Source organism: Papaver somniferum, chromosome 6, assembly GCF_003573695.1.
Source record: "Papaver somniferum cultivar HN1 chromosome 6, ASM357369v1, whole genome shotgun sequence".
In the NCBI taxonomy this organism is placed as follows: Eukaryota; Viridiplantae; Streptophyta; class Magnoliopsida; order Ranunculales; family Papaveraceae; genus Papaver; species Papaver somniferum.
In genome coordinates this window covers 47,804,180-47,818,963 of record NC_039363.1, presented here as the reverse complement: position 1 = coordinate 47,818,963, position 14,784 = coordinate 47,804,180, and the positions used below count along the sequence as shown (strand labels likewise).

Genomic DNA, 14,784 nt, shown 5'->3' with positions numbered 1-14,784 from the left:
GATTTTCGGGATTTAATTACCCTGTGCTGTATAAAATGGTTATTACGAGTCACGGGCAAGGAGAGGAGAGATCGGGAGTTAGGGGTCTAGTCAGAGGCCAGAGAATCCGAGAAACAAGACTTGCAGAGAAGCTTTATGCTGCTGCTGAAGCAGGAGGAAGAAGAAGAAGCTGAAGAACATTGGACAGACGAAGACAGTCGCAGAGGCAGTCTTTTTCAAACAGCATAACAGAAGTATCGTTGTTCAACAATAATAGATAACATATATCATAAGCTTGTCATCTTTTCTCTGTAACAGTTCAACAACTATTAGTTGAGCTATGAACAACTATTTTGAGCACGTGAATAATATGAGGAGCTAAACCCTTTTGCTGAGGCGACGGAGGAAGCCATTTTCCCAATTACTATGTGGTAATTTCTATTTAATTAATTATTACAATATCTTTTATGATTATTTGCACAGAACTGAAATTGAATATATGATTCTGATTAAGTGGTTGTGTTCTCAATTGACGGGTCATGCTTAGGTTAGTCTTTTGATGGTCTGTGCTTTCGATTTAAAACTATTGTTTTGAGAATTTACTTGTCTAGGTGAAATTATTAGAATCACTTTAAACGTAAAGAGTTGCATAAATATTGATTAGATTAAATCACATAGAAATTGGAGATTGGTGGAATCCGAGTCTCGGTGCTTTTAAAATCTTGAAAACAACTTCATCTTGAGTTTTTATTTTAAGTCTAAAATAAATCTTCACAAGTCTTTAAAAGAACCACTTTTCTTACCATTTGAAAAACTACATCAATTCACTAAAATATGACAACCAAACTTGACATACCAACGCTTGGTGGGTTCAACCGGGCAATGCTCTAACACTTGGGATTTCAAGGGCTTAGGCCCCTCCCCTAGTAACAAATTTTGGAAGTGTATTTGGAAAATTCGTGTGCTACATCGTATTCAGCATTTTATTTGGAGAGCTGCCATAAATGATTTTCCTGCCAAAACTATCTTACATACTAGAATGACTATGAATTATGTTAATTATAGCAGATGTTCTGATCTTGATGAGTCTATTATGCATGCTTTGGTCCTTTGTCCCTTTGCTAGTCATGTTTGGTCTCTGGCTTGTTTTTGTGCTAATACTAATGCCTTCATTGATAAGACCTTTATTTATTGGCTTAAGTTCTGGTTGATCAATCCTGCTTCTAAAATTCCTGATGATAGACATAGTTTATTTGTTACCATTTAGTGGTCCTTATGGACTTGTAGAAACAATTTAGTTTTTAGAAACCTTCAGGAAAATCATTTATATGTTATTAATAGAGCTCAGGCTATGCTTCTAACTGTTAGGCAAAAACCCCAGAACTCTCCTACTCAAACCATCTCTTATAATGATACCTGGATGGCCCCAACTTTTGGATGGATAAAATGCAATACTGATGGAGCTTTTGATGATACCACTTTGATTAATGGTGCAGGCTATGTGATGAGAGACTTCTCCAGTACAACTACTTTTTGTGCATCCATTGTTTTTAAATTTACCTCGGCTGAAGAGACAGAAGCAAGAGCTATATGAGCTTTTTTAAAGAAGGCAGTTGAGCAAAATCTTACCCATATTATCGTTCAAAGTGATGCAAAAGATCTCATCGACCAATTTTCCTCAGGAAGGTTTGATGGAAATTCTAGAACTGATGCTATCTACAAAGACATTCAACTTTTTGCTTCTTCTCTTATCGGATGTATCTTTTCTTTGCAGCCTAGAACCACTAATTATGTTGCTCATGAACTTGCATTATGGGCAAAAAACAACAATTCTACTATGTACTGGTTTGTTCCTCCTATTTGTCTTAGGACGATAATTGAGGGGGATCATTAGCATTTTTAAAGGCCTTTGCTTAGGAAAAAAAAGAGGAGGATCATGTGTATACCAACTCCTAGATATATAATCAACATACGCATATTTACAAAGATTATGTGCTACACTATTATCACTTATAGGAATAGATCTCTGAACTCAAAACAACTTTCTTTTGCTCTAATTACATTCATCTTGATATGACCTAATATATTATCAAGAGGACCATTAATAGCATCTGCAACTCCTTTTGCATCTCCTTCAACAATGAACTATTGATAATAAATCTGTGCCCAAACTAATACCCAACATATATGCTCTAACTTCAGATTTCAAAGGGGAAGTTTCATTAACACAGGTTATTTTGCAATCCATAAAATTACCTTCATCATCTAAAGAAATTGTTGTTGCTGCCCCACGGCCACAATCAAATGCAACATCCACATTTATTTTGGTGTAATTTCTTGGTGGCCTTTCCCAGACTAAATATGAAACTTCATCAGCTCTAGAGTTTCTATCACCATCCACCCTGGCTGCATGTTATAATGAGTTGTGAAATCATCCCACGTCATTTTTATGCATTTTCTTTTCAAAAACTGACTTCCATTGAAAGAGATATCGTTCCTCATCTTCCATAAGTTCCAGATAAGACAGGAACCCATAATAAAACATTTACCATCATCCTCTCTCTGCAACCATCTGATAAATACTTCTTTGACATCACTAATATCATCTATTTCAGGGAAATCAAAAGAAATTTCATTAAACACCGATCTTGAAACTTGAAATTTGAACATCAAATGCAATATGGATTTAGTGTGATTTGAAAAAAGAGAATAAAACGTAGTAATGGTCGTGTTGAATCTTGTTATGTTCTTTGTTAGAGCACTGCTCGGTTGAACTCTCAAGCGTTTCTATCTCAAGCTTGTTTGTCAAGTTTAGGTGTCAAAACTATAAGTCTTGACTTCTAGTCTACTTATAGCTATGTATCGGATTAAAATATAATGTGTAGTTGAGATTTAGACTTCATGACGTTCATCGATTGAAGACGAACATCTACTAAGGGGAGCTTGGAGGAACTTCATCAACAAAAGGCATGTGGAGAATTGAACTCATCTATCACTCATAAGTCTATTCAATTTTATCTCCTATTGAGACTAAGTCGTATATCTATATAGACTTTTTACATTATACACATTTGATATTTCGAGCTGAGTTTAACTCGTTTATATCTTTCTCGAAATATGTGTTGGAAAGCTTTTTGCTTTAACTACGTCCATCATTATTCTTGACGAAAGTCAAAAGATGATCATGTGAAAATCGCCTTGCAACATCTTACATGATTTGTGTGAGATAGTCATTTGATGTAGACTCGAAATATTTCGTATTGATCATTCGGTCACTTGAAAATTTCTTATAAGATAATAGTTTGTGTGAGACAGCTATTGTCGTCTTCTAAGAATGTTTCGATGATTGAAATGGGAGTTTAAAACAATTAATAATTGTCTGGATATAGCACAGTATGCATACCAGTATGCAAACTGTTGTAAGTATGATTCGGGACCGGGAACCAAGTATGCATACCCGTATGCAAACGGGTTTAACTGTCAACGGTCCGAAATGACAGTACGCGTACCCGATTGCGAACTGTCGGAAAAGAACAAAGTCCGGAACTTAATTTTGCGTACCTGTTTGCAAACTTATGTGGTTAATTATGATTTCATATTCATGAACAAATACATTTATAAGATAAGGAATGCAATCTTTGCAAACCGTGGATAAAATGTTCATGAACTGATTCTTTTGAATCAGTCCGATTTTGCTTCAACTGTGTCTTGTATACTTCTATGAGAATATAAAAATTGAAAAACTCTATAAGTAATAACACAATTAGATTCATTTGATTATCATTTGATCTATAAGTGTTAAGATGAACATGGTTAATACAAAAGTGTTCATATGGATAACTTCGGTTAACTGTTATTGAGCCAACTCGATATACACGTTTAGGTATGGTTACCCATATATAAATGAGGGTATATTCCATTTGTGTGTAACGAGATAAGACCATCTAATGGTGTAGAGATATTTCTTTGGTTTTAAGCAAACTTAGCTTGAATCTTAAATCAGGTTTTCATCCAACGGTGAATATTGATTGCTTTGTTTTAAAGTTATCAAACCCTGATTTGATATCTATATAAGGGAGAACTCTAGCAACTGGGAAACCTAATCCCCACACCTCCTGTGTGATACTAGTTGCGACTAGAGTCTATTTTTCTTTAACCTAGGTTTTTCCTAAAATTATTATAGGTTAACGACTTAGACTTCATTGGGATTCTGAAGCTAGACCCAATTATTTTCTTTGTACGTGTTTTGATCTTAGTTGTTATATTGTATTGAGTACTATCTTCTCTAAATTTGCTCGTTATTTATCTCCGATAGGTAAGATATAAAAAGTAATCACAAAGCTCTTCGTCTCATTCTTTGTGATTCCATAATAACTTGTTCTAATACCATATAGTTAAGCTATTGTGAGGTGATTGATATTTCTAGGCTGTTCTTCGGGAAAATAAGACCGGATTATCAATTGGTTCTTGTTCTCCTTGATTTATCAAAATACGGAACGAACTTCGTAGGTATTTCTGTAGGAGACAGATTTATCTATCAGAATAAATTTTTTTGTGGGAGACAGGTTTATTTATCAAGTCATCGACTTTGGGTCGTAGCAACTCTTAGTTGTGGGTGAGATATGCTAAGGGAATCAAGTGCATAGAGTCCTGCTAGGATTCAGATGCGTAAGGAAAGCGACTGTACCTTAATCATTGTGAGATTCGTTAGGGCTCAACTACATACCAGTCCGAAGTTAACTTGTAGTAGGCTAGAGTCTGTAGCGGCTTAATACGTTGTGGTGTTCAAATATGGACTAGGTCCCGAGGTTTTTCTGCATTTGAGGTTTCCTCGTTAACAAAACTTCTGGTGTCTGTGTTATTTCTTTTCGGCATTATATTTGTTTATATAATTAAAATATCACAGGTTGTGCGTAGTTCAATCATTTGGTAAATCCAACCTTTGGTTGTTAATTGAAATTGATTGACACTTGAATATTGGTCTTTGGTACCATTCAAGTTGTTTCTCATAATAATCAGGCTCGCGGATTTCTATCTTTTTGATTTGCTGATTACATTGAGAAACAGAGATATAACTCTTGGATATATTTTTCTTGATTGAGTCTGACTGTCTAGTTGATTCTCTTGGAATTATATTGGAGTTAGTCCATACAGATTTCCTAACGAAATATTGGGTGTAGTTGTTAGACCCCCGCTTTTTCAGGAATAGATTATTACAGGGTAAGGATATTATCTCGACGGGTTTGAGATGGAGTGTGGGAGATGGTTCTTCGATAAATGTCTGGTCTGACTCTTGGGTTTTGAGTTCTCCGTTTTTTAATATTATTCCTAATATCCCTAGTGGGGTAAGTGGATTGAGAGTAATGGATATTATGGATACTGAAACCGGTGAATGGAAGCTTGATAACATTGCTTATATTCTTCCTACAAAGGTGAGGGATCATATCCTTGTTATTCTCATTCCTATCACGACTCCTAAAATGCATTCCTTAGTTTGGGGAGAGGATAAGTCTGGGACGATAACGGTCAAATCTTAGTATGATTTTATTTGTAAGGAAAATTTTGGAAGCACGGATTTGAGACACAAGTGGAAAGCTTTTTGGAGGATCAATTGTCCTTCCCACGTTAAGCATTTTTTATGGCAAGTGGCTCATAGGAAATTTTTGGTGAGAGCTCAACTTGTTCATAGAGGTCTGAACATTACTTCTGATGTCCACTGTGTGGCTTTCAGGTGGAAAGTATTGATCATCTTCTAATTAGCTGCCCTACTAGTAAGCAAGTATGGGATTGGTGCAAAGCTAATCGTACGGTTAATCTCATTGATTGTCTAATTGATGTGAATTGTTTAGGTAATAATGCTAGACTCAAATCTGTGAGCTCCACTGTTTTATGGGAAACTTTATTTGCTTTTCTTGTCAGACAGATATGGAGTTCTAGGAATAGAAAAGTCTTTGAGAACTCCAAATTTTCAGAGAATTGGATTGTAAATCAGGCTTGTAAGTATGCTTATGAATTCCTGCCAGTACAAAATATTCATTGCACTACTCCCGTTAGAAAAAACCAAATAAATGTTAAGTGGGAATTTTCTCCCCCATCTTATTGTAGATGGTGCTTCAAATCATCTTCAACTCGCAGGATAAGGTGGTGTTATCAGAAATGAACAAAGGAGACATCTAGCTAGTTATGCCAGATATATCTCAAGAAATGGCCATAATATGTTAGAGCTTTGGTCAGTCAGAGAAGGTCTTAGGTTAGCTGCTAATCTTGGTATCAGGAACCTGATTGTGGAAAGCGATTCTCTTTATATGGCTTATGTAAAAAAGAGTGTTAGCGGCCTTAGTTTTTTGTTAACCTTCTTAGAGATATTGATATTTTATCGCGTGTTTTTACTTCTTTAATGTTTGTCTATCAGTTTAGGGAGGGTAATTATGTAGTTGATATGTAGGGTAATTATGTAGTTGATATGCTGGCTAAAAAGGCTGCAAATGATAAAATACAGGGCGTATGGTTGCGCAGCCCTCCTATTTTTTTGGTTGATGTATTGTCGCGGGATGTAATGGGGAAGGCCTTCCCCAGACTTGTAAAGCCCAACTAGTTTGCGGTGTAATGAATTTTGTTTACCAGGAGAAAAAGAATAGTGAAAAGAAAAGAAAAAAGTCTCAGACGATCAAAATCAAAAGTAGCGAAACATATTTCGATAAAAGAACATGCACCAGCCAAGAACCGAACCCCGAGTCTGTAACGTGGCTGGGTACTATTCTAGTTTCTACCACTAGACCACTGGTGCTAATTCATTTGCTCTCTACAATAAAGACGTACTCAATGCTTTTCTTTGATTTTTCTTCCACACCTACAGTCCTACTCTTTGTTCATATCTGGCATCCTTCCTTCGTCCAACATAATTTTTCAAGCTCCCTCTCCTTCTTGGGTTTCACCATACTTCAAGTGCTCATCCAGGTTTGAGCATAAGTCATTGGTGTCTATGATTTCACCTTTCCTAGTTCCCTAATCTTCTCCTGAAGAAATTTAAAGCGCAAGATATTCTCAACCGTTCACCAACTTTTAACAAGTCATTGGTGTCTATGACCTTCCTAGTTCCCTAATCTTCTCCTAAAGAAATTTAAAGCGCAAGATATTCTCAACCATTCACCAACTTTTAAATTTTAATGGTTTCGGTAGACTGGTGGTAAACAGACCACAAGTGTAGGTATGATCAGAGACTTGTATTATCGATATAAAAAAAAAAAGAGAGACATGGTTCTGAAACAGCAGCGGACAACCTTAAAAGGGATTCAATTATCATTGAAACTGTAAAATGGTCAAGTATATCATGCAGTGCAGAATAACAACTCCGTCCGTCAGTTTATGGTTTCTATTTTGAAAATGAGGTTTTTTTATCTAAGATGAAATCAACCTTTGAATTGTTGCTACCAAAGTTGATTTCAGGACAACGTCTGGTATAAGAAAGTATATTATCAGTGGGCATTATCAGATCATAGCATATCGTCAGCATTCTCGTCAGACTCATCATCCCAATCAACATCTAATGTATTCATCGACTTCATTAACTCTGTGAGGCCAGTTAAGTTCTCCAAATAGGTTGGATGGTTAATTGCTTGGAGGACAAAGTCCATGCCTCTTCTCCTGTACTCTGATACAACCTGAAAATATAAAATTGTCACCACGACTAGATTAGAGGACCTGAAATCATACTATTGAAATTATTAAACTTTTAACTTTCTAAGTATATAGGTTCATGAAACTGCAAAAAAGTATATAGGTTCATGGAACTGCAAAGATATGCAAGTAGGAACATATAAGGAGGAATGTATGCAATCATGTGTTGGGGGATTTAATGGGCTAGTTCCTACTTATGACTTCACAGATTCATTACATAGTCTGTAAGTGGGCCTCAGCTTTCCACCATCTGTTAACATACTTGGCCAGAACCAGAATAAATTGGTTCAATTTCCTAGATTGAGCCACGTTAAATCTATTAACGTGGAGAAAAGATCATCAAAACATAGACAACAAATTACAACCAAAAGGCAACACTACTATCAACTCGAAAAGATGTCCCATTTAAAGTAGTCAACAGAGAGGCTTACATTGCTGCAACAGGCCGTACAACTGTTTGATGAGTGACCTATGAGTGTCATCTGATTGAACTGAGAAAGTGAACCTCGAATTTGATGTGGTAAAATACCAAGAGGTTGCTCACCAGTCGCACTACAGGTGGTAGCATTCTCACCAGGGGCATGTATCCTGTAAATACAACAATGTTCAAAAAATTAAGGGCAGAAAGTGGACAATGGTCTACTGCCATACCTTGATCATGAAATGAAACATGCATGAGCGTTAGGCCCAAACTAAAATCAGTAAGTGATTTCCTGCAAATAAAGTCTTTGGCTTTACCCAACAGGATGATGCAAAATTCCAACCAACAATTCAACAGCAATTGCTGAGGCAATGGGAGCAAGCCCTGGACGTGTAACAGTGCACTGCTGGTCCAAAGTGCGGTTTGAAGTTGACTGAACACAGAACAAAAAAAACAAAATAAATTGTAAGAATAATTACCACCGCGGTGAAAACAGAATATGAAAATTTTGTATGGAGAATGTTACATCAATTGGAGCAACAACGTCATTGCAGAAGTAACAACCCAATCGCTGCCTTTCATCTACGTGAGCCGTGGATAAATTGCCGATTTGAGAAGACAATGCATCCTCTGCCTCACTTTTCACGTCAGAGGAACAAGTTAAAGGACCAGCTCCATGACGCATCACTACATAACTGTCAAACCCTAATGCTGCAGTAATAGCTATCTGCAGAGTAGAAGAATTCACCGAGTAAGCACAAGATAAAGTTTAAACATGTATAATACTTCGCACTACCCAGGATCATCAAAATTTTGCACAAGCTAATGCAGGAAAACAAAAGAATATATTTTAAAAAATATAGCAAAAAGAGGTCAACCTTATTAGAATTGGCACATAGAAGTGTTGGAAGCCATCGACTTTCCCTCGTATCAGTCAGCAAAAAAACTACATCATGAGAAGCAATCAAATCTTGAAGGCGTCTGCAATCTTCAAGAACACTATTTTCAGCTTGGGGTGGAACAGGATGACCTGGCATCGGTATGGCCATTACCACGCCTTCAGCTTCCTGTGAGGCATAAAGATACAATAACTTACAGAGCCAAATCAACTTGAGGACACTGGTCAGAAAATTCAGAAAGGACAACGAAGTTACCACAGCTGGAAATATTCGCTTGAGACTATTAACTGCCGCCACTGATTTCATATTCCCGCCATTGAGACAATCATCAAAGGTATAGAGAGACTGCCTTAACGGATTGGACATTGCAACTCGGCCACTGTCGAGCAATGTAATTTTGCGTACACCCCAAGCCTGCAAAGTGATTTAACTCTTAGTGGTATAAGTGAAACTTTACACCCAGGGTATCCAGGCCTCTTAGACCTGACTAATCCCCTGGGGCAGGTTAAGACCATGGACCTCTCCATCCATCCCTGATTGGGTTAAGTATTTATTGTGAGAATGGCCTTTGTATTACTCACCATAAGCATGCGTGCAACCTGACACCCAAGCGTCCCTGCTCCTAAAAGAAGACATTTGATGGTAGACAAGCTGTTGAGGTTCAAGGATGGCAATGCACGCCATCTCATGAGTTTTAAATTCAGATCTGCTGCAGATATAGCTAACCTGCACATATTTTAGTAGAATCTCAACAAAAAAAAAAAAAAAAAAAAAAGTGCCGCTGAAAAAAAAAAAAAACAGGAACAGGCCTTACCTAGTTGGATCCATCGATTGAGCAAGGCTAATACGCCTTGATACCATTTTTTTTTCTATGTTTAATTCCCATCCCACTGCATTAGGCACATATTGGGGATCTTTCCTGCCTAGACATTATTATTTCTGGGATCAGGGAAGCCACCGATACATAGTGTAACTAAAATAGCAGAATGTGAAAACAAAATCAAGATAGTGTTTACCCTATTTCAGCCGCTCTACCTTGTGGAACTGAAATCAAGGCTTCACCAACAAGGGACAACCCAAGATCTGCAAATCCATGTTTCTCTCGGTAGCATAGAAAGCAAACCTTCTCCATATTCCATCTAGCACAAATTAGAGCAAGGAAGTTGCGAAGAGGCCAACCAGGGTTGTTCGGAAGATTACATGGATCATAGAAACCAAATAGGAGCTGGAGGACAAGCGAACAAATTACACAAAAGACATAAGTGGAGATAGAATTGAAGGACTACTCAAGGCATTCAGCAAAGAGGCAAACCTTTTGACCATCACCTTGGCAAACTGCCCAGTCTCTAAGAGGCCGGATAGCAACATTTGAATCTGAAGCGATGCTGACTAAGAAAAATGGCACATCTGCTATTGATGTTAATGATTAGGCAGGAACAGATAGACCTTCTACTAAGTTAGCGCCTAGAAGGATAGAAAGTAGAGAAATAATACATTAGGAATATAAGCGACATTCGTGAACCTAACCTGCAGTCAAACTTGAGCTGCGCCATTTATTACAAGCTGCTGACAGGGATTCTGCCTAATGGTCATACAAAAAACATTGATGTCAGAAAGAAACAAATCTACACAAACGAACTGAAAGAGTCTTCATATGGTGTGTATATTTTAAGCACCTCTTCAAGAGTGAAACACTGAGTAGCTGGCTGCAAATTGACCAAAGTAGCTGGAGGATCAAGCACCAAAGCAGGGAAAGCAAACCAGTAATGAAAGCTCCACTTTTTTAGATCAGCAAATGAGATTAGAAGAAATCTCGAAAGTACTGCACTATCCTCCTCAGCTTTCCCCGAATTAATTTCCTCCCAAATCTAGCAGCCAATGAATTAAATTAGTAAGTTCTTAAGTATGCTTAAATATATATACACAAAAAGTCCTCCCAGCACTCTAAAGTTTTTGCAATATTGCATTTTGTGCTTGGGTTAGCAATATTTTAAAGTCTAAGCACATAGCATGAAAGCACAACATATATTCAAGTTCTAGCAATGATTTCTACGGACGTATCCACTGATATCTCATTGCTGACATAGCTTTCATTACCATGCTGAACAGCCTCTACAAACGCGTGTGTGCTTTTTTACTCAACAAATAGACATTCAAGGCTCACTCCTTTTACAAAAGCAAATTCAATTCAATCAACTAAAGAAAACTTCTACTAATTTCCCTGCCCGGTGGCAGTGGTTAATCCAACAAAAAGTGTCTTCAAAGTCCCTGAATCTTTATAAAAAAAATGGTTGTATGTTCATTATATCAACAGGAGCACTTGAACTGAACTACTAACTAAAGGTGCTTTTGGAACACGAAAGCCCAGATATACAAAAAGTACAGTGAATGGAATTGTATTAAATACTGTGCACGAAAGCGTACCTTCTTTGCTTCCGCCTTCAACAGGCTCCGTTTATCAATGGCACGGTAGCTCTCAAGAGTATTGGTGTTATAAAGTATTCCAGGCACAGGACATCTGTTTCTATTACCAAGACTAAGTGTTCCTCTTACTGAAGCTTCTTCGCCAGCTTCAGGTGGCAACGATTCAGGAAGAAGTGTTAAATAATTTGAGACTTGAGGATTTGAACAAGGTGCATAAAAACCTGTGGAAAATGTTGGTTTAATATCTTTAGATTCAACGTGTACACACAAATCAACTAAGACCTCACAAATGGATTCTTGAATAGGAAAAGCTATTCTCCCCCTTACTTCCTTTTATCTAAAGGCTAATGCAATCAAAATAAATTTGCCACAAACAAGAAAGAAGAACAAATTGAACTTTAATCATCAACAATTTAATTTCAGACCAAAGAATTTCTCATCCTCAAACCCTCTACACTAATGTCTTCTAAATTTTGCTAAGGTAAGAACACAACTACCGCATGAATGATCACTTCAAAATTTCAACAGTTGTATAACGAGAACAAAAACAAACACCCAAATCTAACTAAAAAAATACGTCAACATAAATTTCATGAAGATTCTGTGAATAATGATGCCACGGACGAAAAATACATATCATCATCATCCACAGAGATAAAGCCAAAAGAAAGAGAGAGAGCTGTTTAAGAATTTAAGTTTATACCAGTGATTGGGATCGGAGATTGATCGATCCCTAATGTATCAAGCTTTAGAGAAGATAATCTCCTCCAAAACCCGTCATCAACAGCACTTTGGAATGGAGCAAACTGAAGAAGAACAGAGGGTGATGATGATTCTTCCGCCATCGCTAGGGCTGCTTATTAGTTTCTGGTTTTTGTCTTCGAAAAAATTGTTTCACCCGAGAGCTTTAATTATAACACGATCAGTTTGAAGTCCAAGACAAGCAAAGACGATAATTACCAAATTAATTAATTTATTTTAAGACGGTCGTTGGGTTTTCCACTGCTAACTCGGAATCAATCAATGATTACATTGACGGCCACGGGACCTAAGTGCTGCCCTAAATTTTTACGGGACATGATTTTGTGGGGAAAGAATGGTCTTAGATTATTTTATTTTTTTTTTTCATATCATTGGGGAAATTTGGGGGAGACCCAAAAAAAAAAATAATACTCTCATGTCCATAATTAATTTTGGGTACGTGACATCCATAATTATTTCCTTGACACCCATAATTATATGAAATTATTAAAAATGTCAGCATGACGGGTTATGCATCAGAGGTATAATTGACAACGCAACTTTGATATAACATATCTAAAAATACGCGCCTTGGAAATTTACAAATTTTATATCGTTGGAATCTTTTAAAGAGAGCTACGCGACGAGTACAAACAACAATATCAAATTTTTTTTTTTCACGAAAAAATCGGAGGTGGTCATCGTTTTAGAAAAAAAAATCGAAAACTGACTGCATATTCATTATGCAGCCTCCAAAAAAAGATGTATAACACATTATGCAGACGCATAACGAATTATGCAACCATTTTTTCGACTGCATAACAAAGTTATGCATCTATAACAAGTTATGTAGCCATTGTTTTGGTTAATTTTAGTTCGTACAGAAAAAAATGATGCATAATGCGTTATGCAACCATATTTAAACGATGCATATCAGGTTATGCATCCATTTTCTCGATGCATAATGCATTATGCAGCCGTATTTTGGATGCATATCAGGTTACGCATCCATTTTCTCGGCTGCATGATGCATTATGCATCGATTTTCGATTTCGCACAAAATAACAAAGATGTCGGATAATGTATTATGCATCCATTTTTTCGATGCATAAAAGTTTATGCATCTAGGTCTTGTAACTCAACCATCATCTCTTCGATAACAAAGACCTAACATTCATCTAGGTCTTCTTCTATGTGATCAACAACATACAGACTCAGCCACTAACCCTTGTAACTCAACCATCATCTCTTCCACTGCACCACCAGGATCTCTGTATCTGCAACTTCACATTATCTGTATCAGTAGCAACACCATCACTGCACCTTCAACAACATCTAAATACCAGCATCAGAGCCATTCTGCATTGCACCATCACCAGCTCAAACACCATAACTCAGCCACTTCTCTGCAATGTTGAATTCAACACAAGCTAGCATACACATAATCCATTCAGTCAAAGCTTGCAACAATCCCTTGTAAATCTTGTACCAGGAATCTCATTGCATTAACACGGTGCCTAAACAACATTTCTTCCAGCTTCTTCTCACTGTTTACACAGTACCAACATCTTCCACAAACCAATTTCATTAAAACTGTCAGAGATTCTCAACCAAAACCCTAGAATTCAATCCTCAACTACCAGCATCTACAACCATTCAATCAAACCCTAACTTCTTTTCTCTTATAAACACCCATATCTCAAACGCAACTTTGTTGGCTCAAATTCTCGAATTCCTCTCACTGTAACTTAATTCCAACACATACCCATGATCATCAGCACCTTAAACAACCTAAACCCCTTCGAATCAACAACAAAACCACTTAAAAATTCATAATCTTCTGAAACCCTAACTTCCACCAATAGAATCAATTCCTTCTTTCTGATCTCAGCAGCATCAACGAGCATCAACCTCTCAATCTTCATTTTCTTCTCAACAGATCCCCTTTCTTCATCCTTGTTCTTCCTTGTTTTCTCGAATTAACTGCATCAACATCATTTCTTCTCAAAACAAAATTGAATCCTTGCTTGAAAACTAAAAAGAAAAATAAAAACGAAGACAGAAACCCATGAAAGCATAATTTCCGAAAATATGGGTCTGTAAACAATTTTTTCCCCCTAAAATGGGTGCGCGCCTGAAGTTTTCTGTCCGTGGGCTTCTCAGTAGAAAAATATGGGAGAATGCGTCTCTCCGTAGTTTTCACTTCTTGTAATTGTTTTTATTTTATTTTTATTGGCTAAAGAGTTTATTAACTAGTTGGAAGCCTAACAAGCTGAGCTCTAACAACATACAATTACATTAATTGAACAGGTTGTTGTGCTAGCCTACCAGCGAGCCTCATGCGCAACCTAGTCAAGGGAGCCGAAGCGGATGGGGGCTGAGATTGTGTCACAAGAGGGGGAAAACTATCTCTACCTTCCATGTTAATTTCTGCAATATTACGCCATTGGGGATCGAACCTGGGACCTTCTGGAAGGTATAAAACTTTGGAGAACGGGGATGACCAGCTGAGCTAGGTACCCGTTATCTTTTTATTTTTTTAGATATTATTATATTATTGGATAACGATTATTATTACATGAAACTAGCTGGAAGCCTAACAATCTAAGCTCTAACGACGTACTACTACATTAATTGAGCAAG

At 37.1% G+C, this 14,784-nt stretch overlaps 1 protein-coding gene across 4 annotated transcripts; it reads right to left on the bottom strand.

The window, feature by feature from the left end:
• Window positions 1-7,240: 7,240 nt before the first annotated feature.
• Window positions 7,241-12,416, bottom strand: LOC113287486 (ubiquitin-like modifier-activating enzyme atg7). 4 transcript variants are annotated; one of them, XM_026536257.1, is made up of 14 exons: window positions 12,104-12,416; window positions 11,401-11,621; window positions 10,653-10,844; window positions 10,504-10,558; window positions 10,289-10,386; window positions 9,993-10,201; window positions 9,791-9,895; window positions 9,558-9,702; window positions 9,232-9,390; window positions 8,956-9,144; window positions 8,604-8,804; window positions 8,395-8,510; window positions 8,088-8,244; window positions 7,241-7,640 (listed from the first exon to the last, which is right to left on the bottom strand). In XM_026536257.1, exons 1-14 carry the CDS (start codon window positions 12,243-12,245, stop codon window positions 7,473-7,475), a joined length of 2,157 nt encoding a protein of 718 aa, XP_026392042.1. In that variant the 5' UTR covers window positions 12,246-12,416; the 3' UTR covers window positions 7,241-7,472. The 4 variants fall into 4 exon arrangements, with proteins under 4 accessions (XP_026392042.1, XP_026392044.1, XP_026392043.1 ...); XM_026536259.1 differs by having other exon boundaries at window positions 9,791-9,899; window positions 10,012-10,201; window positions 12,104-12,415; XM_026536258.1 differs by having other exon boundaries at window positions 10,289-10,383; window positions 12,104-12,414.
• Between the last annotated feature and the right edge of the window lie 2,368 nt (window positions 12,417-14,784).

Excerpts from the sequence above, each read along its gene's own strand:
- LOC113287486 (XM_026536257.1), bottom strand. The coding sequence starts at position 12,245 with ATGGCGGAAGAATCATCATCACCCTCTGTTCTTCTTCAGTTTGCTCCA. Across the intron at positions 10,845-11,400 it reads TGAAGGCGGAAGCAAAGAAG|ATTTGGGAGGAAATTAATTC; the intron begins GTACGCTTTCGT and ends ATTGGCTGCTAG. Across the intron at positions 8,511-8,603 it reads ACGTTGTTGCTCCAATTGAT|TCAACTTCAAACCGCACTTT; the intron begins GTAACATTCTCC and ends TTCTGTGTTCAG.